Genomic DNA, 18,902 nt, shown 5'->3' on the forward strand with positions numbered 1-18,902 from the left:
CCTCGAGATTAGTTTGGTATAACATTTTCATTACACGACCAAAGTATGAAACCAACTCCCAGTAGTATTTCCGAACAGATACAACATTGAAACATTCAAGAAACAAGGATACTCCTTCTGAAAGGATCGGCAACACACCTGTACTTATACCAATAGGTCACGCCTTTTGGCTTCTCACAGGTGCAAACTGCACACATAAATCTTCCGTAAAAAAATATCGAAAATTATCTGTTGTAAAGTATTAATCTATGGTCATATAATCTGTGCAGCTAACTTTTGACAGAACTCGATGGGAACACAATGTTATTAGAAACCTTAAATTATATAGATATACTGTGTCCATACAAATGTTTCGAGAAAAGCGAGTCAAGATTTTCATACATTTTTGCATGATAAATAACTATAGTTATGAGTATTTCCTTTATAACCTATATTTATTCTGCTTTATATTCTTTACATCTTTTTGCATTCATGCACAAAGACTAATTTTATTTATTAATTAATTAAATATAGATACGTCAAGATACGAGTACATTATGTGCGTAAGTATAGAGAACATTGCTAAACCAGTCATCAAATTTGATAATTAGCTGACAAAAGTTGACCCATTTTTAACACTCGATGCTCTATCTATATAATCAGAGTTAGGAACATTTGCTTTTTTTTTTTATAATTACGATTTATGTTATTAAATTCAATTATAACTTGAAGAGTAATTTAATACTACAGTAACAAAATCCATTACTTGTATTAGAAGTAGGTAAGTAAAGAAACAGACGCGGGCAAGGATTAAAAATCCAGTAAATCTTAATAAATTATGCCATATTACAAAACTTAGCAAAGCGGTCCTCTTAAGAACTGGGACATAAACAAATTTAAAACAGCACCACGACTACCATCACTCAAAGTCGCGTTTGCGAGAGCGTAATCTGAGCGTTTATTTCATTTGAGTAAACATTTTACAGTACCGTGAACGCGGTGACAATTATTGTGCTAATCTGCTAGTTATTTTATGATAATTTATAGCTATGGTACTTATTTATATGTTATATTATACTAGTTAGTATAAATAATATAGTAATATAGTAGAGAGATCAATGGCAACTTCTAACGTTGTTGGTTTACTCAGGCAAGACCTTTAGCGTCCCTCTTAAAATCTGATAATGTTTTATGAAGGACATTGCTGCTTATCTCTCGACCAATACATTCCCTTAGTCGCCTCTTACGACACCCACGAGAAAGGAATGGATGGCCTATTCTATCCCGAAACCACATGGCAACGGTTTATTTATCATTCGTGTTACTTATTGCCGTGTGATCTCGGTCACAGAACAGACTAAGGGAAGGCGAGGGGTGGACAGCAGCGTCCCTTTTAAAACATTTCTAAAGCCTAACTGCGGTTACCAATCCGCCTGCCAAACGTGGCAACTACTGACAAAAACCCCCAAGGGGAGGCTTATGTTCAGCAGTGGACAGTTAAAGGCTGTAATGATGATGATAAGTAAGTAACAATAAACCTAATCCGAAATTGTGGGGGGAAAGGGATTGTTAGTCATGGAGACTGAGAACCCCATTGCTAGCAATATACCCAACCAGGTCGACCTCCTCGCGGTTCTCCCTGAAAATATCATGGTTAATTCCTGATGAATTCATCATGATGAGCTAACTGGCCTGTTTTCATTTCTCATCTATCACCCTTCACTGGTGCTCCGCCAGCGTATCCCGTTAGCGCGTGCGGGGTTTACCATACCATTTTCACCCATCAAAAAAAATCCGAAATTGTGGAGGGGAAAGGAATAGTTAATAATGCGGACTACCAGTCCCATTGCTAGCAATTTGTCCTGTCAGGTCGATCTCCACGTGGCCCCCTCTGGAAACCATCATGCTAAATTACAAGTGTATTCATCACGCTGGGCTAACTGACCTGCTTTTTCATTCTCACCTGTCATCCAGTTAGCGCAGTCTTACCATACCAGGCTAACCATACCAAGCTTACCAGGATTATCATTCCATTATCATCCATTAAAAAAAAACACTGAGGGACCATTTGATAAAATTTCTGTCCTGCATGGACTACCAACTGTTTGGACTCTAAACAGTTTACACAGGTTAACAGGCTGACTGATCTACCTTTTCGTCCTCACGGGTGCTCCACCAGCGTACACTGTAAGCGCACGCAGGGCTACCATTCTTTCAACCCCCGAGTGGTAGGGTGAGCACGCCAGCCCCCCTATCTTGAGAGAGGAGACCTGCTCTTACCATCAGAGGGCGGGTTGCTACCGTCGGAGATGTGGTGAGTGCGAAAGCGAACCCATGTCTCCAACATATGGTACCTCGAAGATATATCGTCTGGTTTTTGGTGGGTACACCCCCACCTTACGGGGGGATTCCCACAGTACCCATTCACCCCTCTCAAAGTATATGGGTCTGCATAAAGCATTTTCCAGACGTAAAAAAAAACAAAAAAAGGGCTATCATTCTATTATCACCCATTAAAAAAAGTAGGTATTTAAATATAAATGTTAAGAATTCCATGAATTTAAAATCTGTAAAAAAAACATCTACTTACAATGTGTAAATGTTATCTGCTGGAATCGAACTAAATATGCCTATCACGGGACGCAGCTCTGTAAATTATGTGCAATAAACTTTTTGTGACTGTAATTACTAACCTGTTGTAACATTGCTGAGATTTGCGACGTCGCACGACCGCAACATTCTAGCATTACTCGAGAGTAGTATAGTACCTACACATACACACATACACACTCTGTTTCTAACCAGTTCTCTGTGCGGTTGGCAGGTGTCTTCGCTCACGGTCCTCTGTAGCCGCAGGCACAGCCTATGCTCATACAGGCGTGGCCAATCAAAAACATGGTTCAACTAGACAGGCCAAGGAATAAAAAATAGACATGTCGCATGCTGCAATTTAATTTGCAATATCAACTAATATGCATTGAATAATTTATATATGAAAACATTGTACATTAAAACAAGTAAGAGTAATTTAAACTTATAAAGTGAGAAGATTTATTTCCTACTTAAATTGTATAGATAAAGTAATTTTTTTTTCTTTACTTTACCTATTATCCACTATTATGCAAGCTTTTTGCAATTTATCCATTATGAACATCCATAGAAAGTTACATTATCAGAAAATATCATGGGCTACATTTTATTTTCAGAAAAACCGTGCGAAACCGGTGCATATCGCTAGTTATTCTATAATATACATACATTATTTTCAACCGACTTCTAAAAAGGAGGTCAATCAAACTACATCAGTTGTAAACCGATTTGGAAAATCTTTTTTGTTTATCTGATAGAACAAATTGATACAAATTGGTCCAATAGAAATTTTATCAAAAAATTTAGTTTTGAAATCAAACTAATTGTTTTTTTTTTTTACAATTGAAGTAGTTTTTTTTTTTATTATACATAATCTTAATGATTGCAATTAAACAGTGTAAATACTGCAAATTATTTTCAATACATTTTGTTTACATTCAGTTTAGTTATAATATTAATTAATTTGTCATAAACTGATATTTATGACCGTAATATCAATTAGCAATAGATAAACTATTGATTTTTTTTTCAACAACAAAAAAAGTGTCGTTAGTCATGACAAGATGATGTGTGTAAACATATTTCTACACACGTTATCGCATTTTTAAGCATACACTGTATAAATAAATATGGCTAATTCATTATAGATTCTTGTAACATAATGATTACCATCCGGCTTCGCAATGCAATCAGTAAATAGATGTACAAACATACTTACTCACTAATGTGTAAACCTGCCCGTTTTTAAGACAATCCAATATGGTTTGTAAATTTATATTGTAAATAATGCAAAATCTTAGATTATATAGATAGAGAACATGGTGCCTTAAAAACGGGTCAGCTTTTTGACAATTAGCTGACTCTTTTTTTTTATTATTGTTCTATATACTTACATACACAATGAATCTTGACGTATTTATATTTTATTATTTAATGAATATATTAAGGTTCTGTGCATTAACCCTTTTAATGAACTTTACAGAATTTAAGTTAAGAAAAGTTTTTTTTTTATACAACTTAGAATGGCAACCAAGCTGACGGTCCACCTGATGGAAAGTGGTAACCGTCGCCTATAGACATGAGCAGTACCATGGACATAACAAAGTATACTGTTTCGCCCATGATACCCCCCATGCGTTGCCATTCCTGAGGACTCAGGTGTTATTCCTCTGTACCCAGTAAATTCACGCCATATCCCACTCTTCAAACCGAAACACACCCATGCAAACGCAGCTGCTTCACGGTTGAAACACGAATGGGACAGAGGTACCCAAGCAATCGACTTTTATACAGTCTCCCTCTGCTGAATGAAGGAATTACTCATAACTATTAATCACGCAAAATTGTATGACATAGTTGACCCGCTTTTCTCTTAGTATTTGTATGGAGATACACTATCTATATAATCTTAGTGCAAAATATGCCCTCTAAAATGTTTTTCTAATTAATAGTTTGGGGGAAAGGGATTGTTAGCAATGGAGTTTGACAGCCCCATTGCTAGCAATATGCCCTATTAGGTCGACCTCCACGTGGTTCCCCCTGGAAACCATCATGAACAATTCTTGTTGAATTCGTCACGATGGGCAAACTAACCTACTTCATCCTCATTTATCATCCATCACTGGTGCCTCGCTAGTGTATACCGACAGCACAGGCGGAGTAACCATTCCATTATCACCCATTAAAAAAATAAAAAAATATTAATGATTTGGATAAAAATTAAAATTTTTTTTTTATTTATAAAAATAGAAAAAGAAGTATTATTAAAACACTGTTTTGTCTAGCAGGTTCTTATTATTGCTATATACACTTTTATTTTGTTTGTCTGGTGTTTCTGTCACAATATTTAGTCTGCGGCAAATTGTTGCTACGTGATGTCTAGGTACTGTAATTTAGAAGTACCCATGACTTTCTCGAAAGCACTAGCGATTCATTCACCTTCACTATATACATGATTCTAAATTTATTTAAAAAAAAAAAATAACAATGAAATTAAATTAATATATTCATAAATTAATATACGATTTGAGCATTTTGAGGTTTGAGGACTACCTTTTTTTTTTTGTTAGGAAAACAAACGAGCAGACGGTCCATCTAGTGGAAAACGGCTACCGTCACCCACGAACACCTGCAACACGAGAGGAATTGCTTTTTTTTAATGCATGATAATGGAATGGTATCACCGCCTGCGCTAAAGGATTTGCTTGTGCGTTGTCAGCCTTTTAAGTTATTATAGGCACATTTTTAAATTTCCCATATTATATTGTAAAGGGAAAATTGAAAACTGGAACTCATTCTACAATCTAGATGTACAAGGTACAAATGAATGGAATGTACGGACAGTAGTATTATGCCATACACATTAATAATAGTATTACAAGAAATAAGGCTAAAGTCCAGCTTTATAGCGAGAGGTACGATGGTGAAAGGGTAACTATTTTTTTAAATGTAAATAAATAGATAGATAGATACTCTTTATGTTTCCTTCATAAGATTACAATAGTAAACTTATTATAGATACAAACAATTACAAGAAAATATTACACTAAGAAAACAATGTCTGGCCTTATCGCTAAGAGCGATCTCCTTCAGGCAACCTTTGGATGGAGAAGAGTAAATATAAACAGTTTGACTAGAGACTATTTTAAATGTACCTTCGATATACCATATATAAGTTTATGACCCGTATATGTAAACGCTAAATAATCCTCCTGTCGTAAGTTAATTTACATATGAAGTCTTTTTTTGTAAAGATTTAACGTTATTATCGACTTTACTATTTTTTTACTGACTATAGTCTAAAGCAGAGCTGTCCAAACCATGTCCCGCAGGCCACACGCGGCCCGCAGCTTGAATTGAGGCGGCCCGCCAAATCTTTTCTAGCTACTATCAATATTCATGTTGATATTGACAGAATTGTAAAAGATAAATTAATGCAAAAGTAATACAATAACAAAATAATAATATTATAGCTGCATTTTGTTTTTACAAATATTTTGCGGCCCCTTAATAAATTTAGGCATTTTTATTGGCCCTAAATCCTATCTAGTTTGGACAGCCCTGGTCTAAAGTATAGCTATAATAGTCAATACATGATATGTTATATCAATGCTGACTTAAAGAGGACACCTCAGAAATAGAGTGAAAGGAGAAATGAGGACAAACCGAGACAGATTTATGGTGATAAGGGGCCCCAGTTCTGACGGCATGGCATGCAAACTAAATGTCTAGGTCGGCCTCTTGTTACTAAACATAGTCTTAAACTCTATTACGATGATCTTTCAATGACTTGATAGCTATTATAATAGTTTTTTTAATGGATCATAATGGAATGGTAGCCCCGCCCGCGCTATCGGTATACACCGGCGAGGCACCAGTGAAGGATGATAGGTGAGGATGAAGCAGGTCAGTTAGCCAATCGTGACGAATTCAAAAAGAATTGTTCACAATGGTTTCCAGGGGGAATTACGTGGAGGTCAACTTAATATAATCCAATGCGCATCGGATCGACCTCCACATGGTCCCCCCTGGAAACCATCATGCTAGATAATAATTTTTACTTTTTGTATAGGAATTTATAATAAAATGTTTATAATTCGTAAACTAAGCAGGCCTTGTACTATATACCTAGGAGACAACTAAAAAATATATACGACTATTTACAGATGGAGTAATTTTATTTTCAATTTAATTTGATTTATTATCGCCTATTATTGTTCTTGTCTAAGAATTAGTAGAATAGAAATATTGCATCCGCCTATGCTAACAGTATGCAATAGTGGGACGCCAGTGGAGGATGAAATTGATGAGGACAAAGTCAGGTCGGTTGGCCCATGATGGCGAATTTAATAGTAATTAACCCACGAGAGTTTACCGCGGTGAGGTCGGCTTGACGGGGTATATCGCTAGCGATGGGGACTATTTAACCCATTACTAACAATCCCTCCCTCCTCCCTCCGATAGATATATAAGTTCTCTTATCTCCATGTTAAGAACATTGGTAGGTTGGCAGTTTGCATTATCCTTTTCATGTCTTCATGTCCAATCCATAATAGTTCTGTAAATTTCATACATTTCACGATGTGCCCTAGTTACTCCTATTTAAAGCTAGTGATGTATTTAATAGCATTCTCACAGTTTATTTGTGGAATCGATTCGTCACACCGTACCGCACCGTTCCAATACACGCAGATTTATAGATATTTTGACGTCGCGTTCATTTCTGTCGGCGGGGATTACATTTTATTCATTCATTTGGCATTGTAATATGTTGTAAGATATAAATTTTGTGATCATAATAAAGCAGTCGAATGTTTGATCTATAAATAAACTCACCTGATTATTATCTGTTTTAGCTACTCTCTTTTGATTAAATAATATCTAATTAAATAAATAAAAATCTTTAATCTTTAGATACCTGAATATTCTGATATATAAATTTTATAATCCCATCCTAAGAACACATTGATTTCTCCCAAAACATAAAGAAAAATATTTATATGTTTTGAGAATAAACGTAATTAAAATGTATTAAAAAGTCACATTTTACTTCAAACTACTAAACCAACTTTGATAAAGTTTCTATTCGACTAATGATCTTCCTACCCTTATCCCAATCATTTGGGGTCGGCGTAATATCATTTTATCCATATTACAAAAATATTTGGTTTTTAGTTTTACGACCGGCCACCTGCCTGACGTCAACCCTCTTTGGGATTGCATTTGTTGGTGGTTTCCGCCAAGTTTCTATACGACTAAACTGTAAGTATATCCTTTTGGATAAAAAATTAATTTTCCAAATCGATTAATGACTGACGGAGTTATAAAGTAACAAATATAAAAAAAGTATCAACCGAATAGAGAACTCCCTTCTTTTTAAAGTCGGTTGAAAAATTAATGATTACTTTGTTAATTTTGATTTAAAAATTTTTCCACTAAAATTACTGTTTGCGCTCGAAGCTGAGAAGCTTTTGACGAAATAAAATACTTGTCCGTGTCTCAATTTTTGTAATAAACTAAATAATACAAAGGTGCGTGTAGTCCTAAGGCTATCTGTTAACAAAATTTTGAGTATTTGACCTTCTAACGGATAAATGGTCTACGTCTATGGTTCTATTTTTTTTTTTATACAACTTAGAATGGCAAACAAGCTGACGGCCCACCTGATGGAAAGTGGTAACCGTCACCTGTAGACATGAGCAGTACCATGGACATAACAGAGTATACTGTTTCACCCATGATACCCCCATGCGTTGCCATTCCTGAGCACTCAGGTAGTATTCCTCTGTACCCAGTAAATTCACGCCATATCCCACCCTTCAAACCGAAACACAACCATGCAAACACAACTGCTTTACGGTTGAAACACGAATGGGACAGAGGTACCCAAGCAAACGACTTTTGTACAAAGTCTCCCTCTGGTATATTTGCAATAATATATCTACAAATCTGGTAATACTGCAAGTGCGAATAATTTTACTTTCTATTAAAATTCTTATAATGCCGGATCTTGAGCACTACACAAGTATGGGCTTAAATTATTGTCGCTCGTTGTTTTCTTTATTTATTAATAAAAAGTATGTCTGACAGCTCAGTTTCACCTCTGAATAGGTACTTTAATGCTCAAGCTAACATTATAGTGGCTTAACGATAGACCTTTTCTTATATGTTTGGATATCTCTCGGGTATCCAATAAAAGGTCACGTACAACCGTACTCAACATTAACTACTAGTTTCGACGGCCGAGACCTATTACTGTAAACTACTTGTCTATAAGTCCTATATTCAATTTATATATTTGATCCCTTCTTGATAAGATACTTGTAAATCAATTTTTACTCTAATTTATTTCGCCCTTGTTTCTATTTATCCAAATTACAATTTATATTTGAAAGAGAATCAAAACTACTAACATAAATTTAAATACAGCCTAAATGGGGGAAAGGGATTGTTTGTAATGGAGACTGAGAATCCCATTGCCATCAATATACCCCCAGGTCGACCTCCTCGCGATTCTCTCCGGAAACTAATCATGGTTAATTCCTGATGAATTCATCATGATGGGCTAACTGGCCTGTTTTCATTCTCATCTATCACCCTTCACTGGTGCTCCGCCAGCGTACCCCGTTAGCTCAGGGTTACCATACCATTTTCACCCATCAAAAAGAAAATACAGCCTAAAGGTCGCGTACAACACGGTTTCGGAGATGTTTTCTTCCACGAACACTCAAATTCCAGAATGAGATCCCTGCCGAGGTTTTCCCAAGAGACTACAGTATGGAGTTCTTCGAAAAGGGGGTAAAGAGGTTTCTACAATTATTATATTGGATTGCCATCTTACAAACCTATTGCAGCATATAAAAATCACGATTAAAAAATAGGAGTTGATCGTAAAACGGTGAAAATTTGAAGTTGTATGTATTTTTCAATGCTAAATCATAATAAAATAAAAATGGAAAGATTGTCAAAAAAATAAAAAAATAAATTTTTTGGGGAGGGTCACCCTTATCATTGAGGGGTATGAAAAATAGATGTTGGCCGATTCTCAGACCTACCCAATATGCACACAAAATTTCATAAAAATCGGTAAAGCCGTTTCGGAGGAGTTTGGTAACAAACACCGTGACACGAGAATTTTATATATACGAGTAAGATTAATAATCCGACATTATAGAGGTACATTAAAATATTATAGAGGTATGTCGAAAAGTGGATAATTGACAAACCTCTACTAAAACTTCATTAAAGTTATTATTTTAACTTATTTATGTTATTTAGTCATGTTTAGATCATTTCATCAAGTTATTTAGATTTTGGATACGTGGCACGCTACCGCTGTACATACAATACAACCCATTCGTTTCTAGCTCACACATCTAGGTTGTGGAATGTACCTTTTATATAGTTTTTCTTTTACATTATAATTTAGAACTTTTCAAAAAGCGTGCGTATTGCTAGTGTTCGTAGGCAACGATCTCATCAGAGATGCCGCTGATGATGAACTTTATGGCCGTTTGCTCTAACAAACAATAAAAAAATTAGATTAGAAATCACAGAAGTCAGAGATTTAAGTATAATTAATTGATACACCTGTGAAGCTACGCGAATTAATAGGCATATAGAATTATAATCAGTGTCGTTAAGTTGAATCATTCGGTATTCTAGCCTACTTTATATGTATAAACTAGGAGTTGACTACAATAATAAATTACTGGTTATCTTGTAAGCATGTAAGCATGAAGTGCATTATCCGTGAGCTTACGTCAGACCTAGGTGTGATTCAATGCTCACAGCTCTGTATCTAGGTCATATACAAAGTTTATATTGTGAATAAAATATAATTGCAAATTTTTGCAAAATTAATTTACCTACAGTTTTTACGAATATAGACGACGGTACCCATTCTCCTACAGGTGGGCCGACAATTTATTTGCCGTAGTATATTGTGTAAACAATTTAATGTGAGTGTCACCAGCAAAATGGTTCGACACATAACAAATTGTATTTGTACAAGCATTAGGCTAAATGGGGCAATTGCCAATAATAATGCGGTTGGCAGTGACATCACACCAATATATAGACACGTAATGTCTGATAAATATATACTTTGTCGGCTGACTTTCTTTGATATGGGTAAACATAATCCGAACCGATAAGATGGCTATCAAACACATCGAGAGTACATTATGTAATCTGTCATCTTGATAAGCCAACACACAAAAGCATGTGCTGCCTCAAGGGTTAGTAAAGGGTATACTGATCCGAAACCCAACGAAGATTATTGATGAAACTGAACAATTTGGTCTAAAAAGAATAGCCAAATTCCGACAATATTTTTCCAACCTCTTTTACTAATTAAATCGTGTGACTGTGTGGCTTGTATAGAAATTTCAAATATTGTTTTGAGATTTTAAATTTGTTCCACCAAGGAACAAATAGAAAGAAAGTAGTTTAATTTCATGAATATTATTAGTGGGTTTCGGCTTGCTTTATACTAACTTACAGATAACTTTATATATGCAAGGTTAAATTGAAATCATTAGCATCCTTTTAGGAAATGATTTTGCCAATTCATAATTTCACCCATTATTCGTTCACTGCTGGACATAAGCCTCCCCCATAGACTGACATTTTGCCAATTACTATATACTAAATATTTTTCTTAAAGGAACAAGCGTTGATAAACTACAAATTCGAACTCATACTAACACGGTGCATCTGTCTGTTAAGTTAGTATGGTAACGTCAAAAGTTTATTTATTTATGTGTTGTTATTATTGTCACTTTATTGAACTTTTTATTTACGAAATTTCTATGATAATTCATGGGTAAATTCTTTGTTGAAAACAAATCACATGATGTACTTATTAGAGAGGGTCGCGTATGTTCTAAATGGAGCATGTCCTACAGCCTCAATGGTCGCGTACTGCGCGGTTTCAGAGATGTTTCCTCCCACGAACACTCAGGTTGTGGAATGAGCTCCCTGTCGAGGTTTTCCCAAGAGACTACAGCATGGGGTTCTTCAAAAGGGGAGTAAAGAGGTTTCTTCAGGGTCGGCAACGCACGCATAATACCTCTGCTATTGCAGGTGTTCATAGGCTACGGTAACCACTTACCATCAGGTGGGCCGTATGCTTGTTTGCCACCTCAATGGTATAAAAAAGAAACTAGGCTTTGAAATCGTTACTTAACACGTCAGCAAGTATAATTTCTTTAATACTTATTGGTAATGAAATATTTGTGTTCTATATTTAATTGTTTTAGTATTTGAAACTTTATCAAGTACCTATTACACGTCGAAGGGCAAGCGTGTATCTTAATCCAACAATTACACTGTGCGATATGTACAAACATATTACGCAACAATCAACATAGTGATAAAAAATGATAATACCTATCATTACCATGTAAATCTTAACATGAGAAAAGTAGGTTGTAGTTGTAGCACCTCAATCAATCACATAACGCACACATTCTGATAGATCAAGGTTTAGTTAAACAAATAATTCACAATGGTTTACGGTGTATTCGTAATAATATATGTAAACAGTTTTGTCACGCGTAATTTACGCAATGAACAAGTGTGCAAACTCATCAATTTTCTTTAGTACACAGTGACAAAAATAAGTTTATTACTAATTTTCATTGCTGAATTATAGTCACTTAAATGTATTTGTAGTGTGTATCTACTAGTCGGTCGTATTATGCTATTTTATATAATTTTATTTTACTGCTATTATTTAGAATTATGTTTTTTTTTTTTAATTTATTAACAAATCACCATTAGATAAGAAATAAATTAACCTCTTAACGGTTTAACCAATCGCTACGAAATTATGTATATACGTAGTATGTGGATTGGAGAAGAATATAGGCAATATAGGGGGAAAGGGATTGTTAGTAATGGAGAATGAGAATACCATTGCTAGCAATATAGCCAACCAAGTCAACCTCCTCGCGGTTTCCCCTGGAAACTATCATGGTTAATTCCTGATGAATTCATCATGACGGGCTAACTGGCCTGTTTTCATTCTCATCTATCACCCTTCACTGGTGCTCCGCAAGCGTATACCGTTTGCGCAGGCGGGGTTACCATACCATTTTCACCCATCAAAAAAAATATAGGCTACTTTTTATCCCGTTCAGTGAATATAACCCAAACATGCAGAGGAAGGAGATATTAGTAATGGGGAGCAGTGGCTCTATTGCTAGGAAGATATCCAGGTCTCTTCATTCTCCCTGAAAACCACCACAATTAATTCTTATAAATTCGACAGGATGGGCCAACTAGCCTGCTTCATCTTCACCTATTATTCATCACTGAGGAAGACAAGATTATTAATAATACAGTCTACCAGTCTCATTACTAGCAATATACCCTCTCAGGTCAGGTCAGGTCGACCTTCGTGTGATCCCCTGGAAACCATTGCGCTGAATTCCAGGTGTATTTATCGTGATGGGCTAACTGACCTGCCTTTTCATTCTCCCTCACTGGAACCCCGTCAGTGTATACCGATAGCGCAGGTCGAGTTACTTTTCCGTTATCATCCATTAAAAAAAATCAGTCACGCGGACGGAGTTGCGGGTAAAAGTTAGTGTAATACCTACTCTAACACTCAAAATCTAGGAATTCACAATTGTACCTATGAATCGATTTCGTTGACAGACGTATCAAATCTTAGCGTTTAATTTCGTGTTACATTATGTTTTCTATATTGTTTCAGGATCGAGAAAGTAACCTGTCAGTACCTGCCCGATGGGAGGACAGAAATCTACGTGCCTACCTCAATAAACACCTTGTAGGTCAGTATGGATGCAAATAGATTCTATTTCTAGTAGTCATTTATCTCCAGGAAGATGTCGACTCAGATACTTCGAATTATTCGCAGACAATCAGTCGTCGATAAAGACAAACGTTTGCTAATATACATATATCATGTTTTTTTTAAGATTTTTTTTTTTTGTGTAATAAGATATGTTATGTTCATTCTTCAATCTTTTTTACTATAGCTACTATGGAAGTAATTATGAAACAGAACATTTTTTCTTGAGGAATCTATTACAACAGTGGTTTGATTACAACAATTTGCCTAAGATCCCGCTCCTCACTTCTGCACGTATAAAGACGTTCTAATGAAACTTGGTTTAAATAGAAGATGAGTTAAAATATAATACATTACACCTGGGTTGCTTGTACTCTGTACAACCTAGTGATACCAAATAAAAATATGTAATAACTTTAATAAATTTAGTAAGAAGAAAGGATGAGAAGAGATATAGTTACATCAAACAGATCAAGGAAAAAGTTGGTGTCGTGTCGTATCAAGAGGTGAAGAGACTCGCTGAAAATCGTAGTGAGTGACACGAGCTCCACCGACAAGAACATAGCTCTTTAATAAGAAATTAAATTAATAGTAAACCCATCATACTTTTTTGATAAGATTTACACCAAACGAAAGTTTATATCTGCAGAAATCTGTGGGATCCTAAGCTGAATAGTTTTGTCTTTACAAATGTAGTATAGAAATACCTATGTACTCGTAATTTGGAAGGTTAAAAATTGTTTCCATGTTTTGACTCGTAATTTCTGGAGAAAGTTTTTTAGTGTATATTAAAACGATCGATGATTCATTTTAGACATCAAAATAATTCAATCAAATTTTTGTTACCTCCCCTTGTTTCAGCTGTCTTTTTGTCCTATCATTACTTTACAAATATCCATACTTACCCATATAGAAAGATTTATTTTAAAATATGTGCTTCAAAATTATCTAGACTGAATGGACTAATAGGAATTTAAGAATTTATGTACATTTTTTCATTTATATAAATTGCAGATTCTGCGAGCCGATGGATAGGGGGCATCTACGAATATGGCTCCCAATCTTGGAAGTGGGGCGGCGAGCTGCGTCAGATGCACTACCAGTCCTTTTCGAAGATGAAGAAGCTCTCTCCGGACGAACTCCAGTGGCACTGCATAGCCATGATGCCAGAGCTATTATATAGGTGTGTATATCTCATATTAAATTGAAATTTAAGACAAACGATACATAATCTTCGGATTTAATGTTTTTGGAATACATACCCTAAAAACATTCCACTTCATCTCGCCTTCGAAAATACACAAAGTGTCATATTTTCAAAGGTATGACAATATGGGATTCGCCATCTTCTCATTATCTCTGTCTACTTGCAATTAGGAAGGACGTTAAAATAAAGATTGTCCTTGTCGTCTATCCTCCGTCGACTGCGATTTTGCGTAAAATTTGGGATGGTTTTTTATTCATAACGTGTAGGACGCCGTTAATAGAGGAAACATCTTGATAACCCAATTTAATTATCATAGTTTACAAACCATAATTACCATAGTTTAAAACCCAAGTAAACTACTATAGTTTACAGATATGATCGTGTTATTTCCCGTCCTTTATAAACCATATGGTTTAACACGAAAGTCTAAAAATTAAACAACACGTATCCGCTCTTTAGTCTACAGAACAGTTCTCAAGCATTACCAAAAATTAGGAATTTTAAAAAAGTTCCTACAACTTGATGTAACTGAAAATCGATTAAAATAGATGTTAGATGCGTGTACTCCAATGCCTTCCTACTACGATCTTCTGTCCACTTATAATGTTATTGTTTCAATGCACTCATATATTTTGTTAGTGTCATATTAACCACACGCAATAGTTATATTGATTGCCACTAACAGATTTGTCACATAGCAACAGTTTGGTTACAAACTTGCAGCTTAGTCAACTACTTTAATATTCTCTTCAATTATTATTGTTAGAATCTTTCTAATATCAAAGAACTTAGAATTTAAAATTCAGCTTCATAACAAGTTTAACTTCACACTTTACCAGAGGGAGACTTTGTACAAAAGTCGATTTGTTGGGTACCTCTGTCCCATTCGTGTTTCAACCGTAAAGCAGTTGTGTTTGTATGGCTGTGTTTCGGTTTGAAGGGTGGGATATGGCGTGAATTTACAGGGTACAGAGGAATAACACCTGAGTCCTCATCCTGGGGTATCATGGGCGAAACAGTATACTCTGTTATGTCCATGGTACTGCTCATGTCTATAGGCGACGGTTACCACTTTCCATCAGGTGGGCCGTTAGCTTGTTTGCCATTCTAAGTTGTATAAAAAAATCCTTAGTATTTCTTATAAAAACAATATATTTTACTAATACTATAGCTCTGTTGCTCTCTACGCCTCTATTGCTGGCAGGTTAATCAGCCAGTCTTTTTTTATATACATACTTGTATTTTTATATTATTATAGTTACTAGTAACATACTGTTTCATTATTTTTCTAGTCAAATTTAGCAATAGATGTCCTGGTGATGAAAAGGATAGGCATGGTCACCATATGAAGAATAAGCATTTATATATTTTTTATTATTCCTTTTTATCATATCCTCATAGCTGAAAGACGTGACTATTGCGTGAAGCTTACGCTACCATCTCTCTCCAGACTGCACGATCTTGTACTTTCTGGCTGAATTCCTATAAGCTTCAGTTATCTTGGATCACGAAAATTCTGACTTTATGTCATTACTATTGCTAGACTTAGAATGAATAGTTAAAAATAGTTCCGTTGTCTAAGTATTTTTCCTTATATTTAACGACAATGTTGAACACAACCCAAATAAATAGCTCTCAAAAGCTATAGAACGTGACTCCCCGATAAACAAGAGTTCCAGTACACAAAAGTGTGTCGAAACTAAACATGTGTCCATGTTGATGAGAGAAACGGTATCCCATCACCGCTAACTGCGGACCACCCTAAAATTAATGGAATCCAATATTGCTACTGCACTATTCCAGTAAGGTTGCAAATTGGTGTAAAAGACAAGAGGTAGCGACAGAGTAACTTATTTATGAAATTCTGTGATTTTGTTAGATAAACTGGTTTTCGCCCATTCCCGTAGAAATTTCGAGAAGGATTTTTAATGAATAAAAAAACAATATTATAAATATCCACATGCATTGTAAAGAAAAAAAAATAACAATATTCATTGAAATCATATAAAAATTTCAAACGATCTAATATAATTTCAAACAAACAAATAAACATTTATGACTTTTTTAAACCTCTTCGAATAAAAAGTTCCCATTTAGCATGTATTTTTGTGTATATTACGTTATTTTGATAATAACATTTTCGAACAATTTTTACTCGCATTCTAGTCTGACATTAATTTTCAACTTTAAAAAACATGTAATTTTCTTCTTTTTTTTTTTTGCTTTAAATTTATAAAAAATGAAGTTTTTTTACTTAAAATTTTTATACCTTTTACGAAATCTTACTACTATTATTATGGTTACAAAAGTTTGTAAGAATGTATGGTTGTTTATTACACAATCACACTTACACTACTGAACAGATGTGAGTGAAATTTTGTACATGGATAGAATATATCGTTCTAATTTATTTAGAATATATATATATATATATACACTAATCGAATATATTTTTTTAAATTCTTATAATATACAGCCTGATAATTAATTTGAATATATATATGTATATATAAATTACATTTTAAATATATATAATTATACAATATTATTATACCTACTTGTACAACAATTAGTCCATTACCCTAAGGTTGTCTTGAAAACATTGCTCTCAGCAATAAGACCGCCTTACTGTACTATATATATATATATATATATATATATATATATATATATATATATATATATATATATATATATATATATATATATATATATATATATATATATATATATATATATATATATATATATATATATAAAATATACGAGTATCTCTTCTTTTTTTCTCGCTCCCGCTATCTGCTCTAACTTATCTAATATCTACATTGCCTTACAAAAATCAATACTACGAAAACCAATATTAAAAGTTTTACGATTTGCAATTGTATTATATACCTACCTACCGCGCCGCTCTTAAATTCCCCTAAAATTTCGCACAGATGGCGTTATTGTTGTCGAAGGAATTTGATTTATTTCTATAGTGATTTAGTAATACCATCGTTGGTAATAAAATCAAGTCCCTAATTCCTGTATGGGATAAATTAATTTTTGTTAGAAACGTTTTAGTTACTGTACCTACTGAACTAGGGAATTATTAAATTTAACAATACTAGCTTTTACCGCAACTACACCATGCATTCATATCAGCCGTTGACTGTCCATTGCTGAATATAGGCCCTTGGGGGGTTTTGCCAATAGTTGCTAAATTTAGCAGCCGAGTTTGCAACTGCAGTCAGGGTTCAATGATGTTTTAAGTGGGACACTGTTTTTCATCCCTCCTATTTAGTTTTCTAGCCGCGTCTTAAAATACCTACGAGAAAGGAAGGGGTGGCTCATTTTCCATGCCGGGCATGGACCACACGACAAATTCATCCACGTGTCCGGGATAAAAAGTAGCCTATATTATTTCCTATCATCATCATCATCGTCAGTACATACGTTAAGTAAGTCGATTGCTTGAGTACCTCTGTCCCATTCGTGTTTCAACCGTGAAGCAGCTGTGTTTGCATGGCTGTGTTTCGGTTTGAAGGGTGGGATATGGCGTGAATTTACTGGGTACAGAGGAATAACACCTGAGTCCTCAGGAATAGCAACGCATGGGGGTATCATGGGTGAAACAGTATACTCTGTTATGTCCATGGTACTGCTCATGTCTATAGGCGATGGTTACCACTTTCCATCAGGTGGACTGTCAGCTTGATTGCCATTCTAAGTTGTATAAAAAAAAATACGTACTGTATGATATATTTAATTTCATAATAAATGTACTATGAAATGAGACGTTGTATAAAGCTGTAAAAGCACCAAGAAATAACAAATAAACTCACTTTTACATAAATGTATTATTTTTATACATATTTTAAATATCTAAATGGATATTTAAAACATGTATAAAAATAATTAAAAAATAAACTTTAAATTTAAAACTTTGTCAAAATGCAAAATTTATAAACATTAAATACATATTCATCATACTAAAACGAAACTATATGTTTTTTTTAATAGATGATAATTAAATGGTAACCCCGCCTGCACTAACGGTATACACTGCAGAGGTACCGAGGGATGATAGTTGAGAATGAAAAGACAGGCCAGTTACTCCATCGTGATGAATACACCTAGAATTCAACACAATGGTTTTCATGAGGGACCACGTGAAGGTCGACCTGACAGGGTTTATTGGTAGCCCACATTACTAACAATCCCTTCCACCCGACCCTATAGGTATATATATAGGTAATCCTAGATAATAAGTTGTCATTGTTTCCTCCAAATGCGTCCAGTATTTTTAACGGGAAGCGTAAG

At 34.7% G+C, this 18,902-nt stretch overlaps 1 protein-coding gene across 3 annotated transcripts in view; it reads left to right on the plus strand.

Annotated features, from left to right (window-relative positions):
- LOC116413606 (uncharacterized) overlaps positions 1–18,902 on the plus strand; it is a 185,494-nt gene that overhangs the window by 161,639 nt on the left and 4,953 nt on the right. For all 3 annotated transcript variants that reach the window (XM_052894434.1, XM_052894432.1, XM_052894433.1), the window contains 2 exons: positions 13,292–13,370; positions 14,405–14,573. In XM_052894434.1, the coding sequence (XP_052750394.1) occupies positions 13,292–13,370; positions 14,405–14,573 (248 nt within the window). The remainder of the gene's footprint in view (positions 1–13,291; positions 13,371–14,404; positions 14,574–18,902) is intronic.

The sequence above is a fragment of the Galleria mellonella genome, unplaced genomic scaffold (assembly GCF_026898425.1).
Source record: "Galleria mellonella isolate WM207_F2 unplaced genomic scaffold, CSIRO_AGI_GalMel_v1 utg213, whole genome shotgun sequence".
NCBI classification, from domain to species: domain Eukaryota; kingdom Metazoa; phylum Arthropoda; class Insecta; order Lepidoptera; family Pyralidae; genus Galleria; species Galleria mellonella.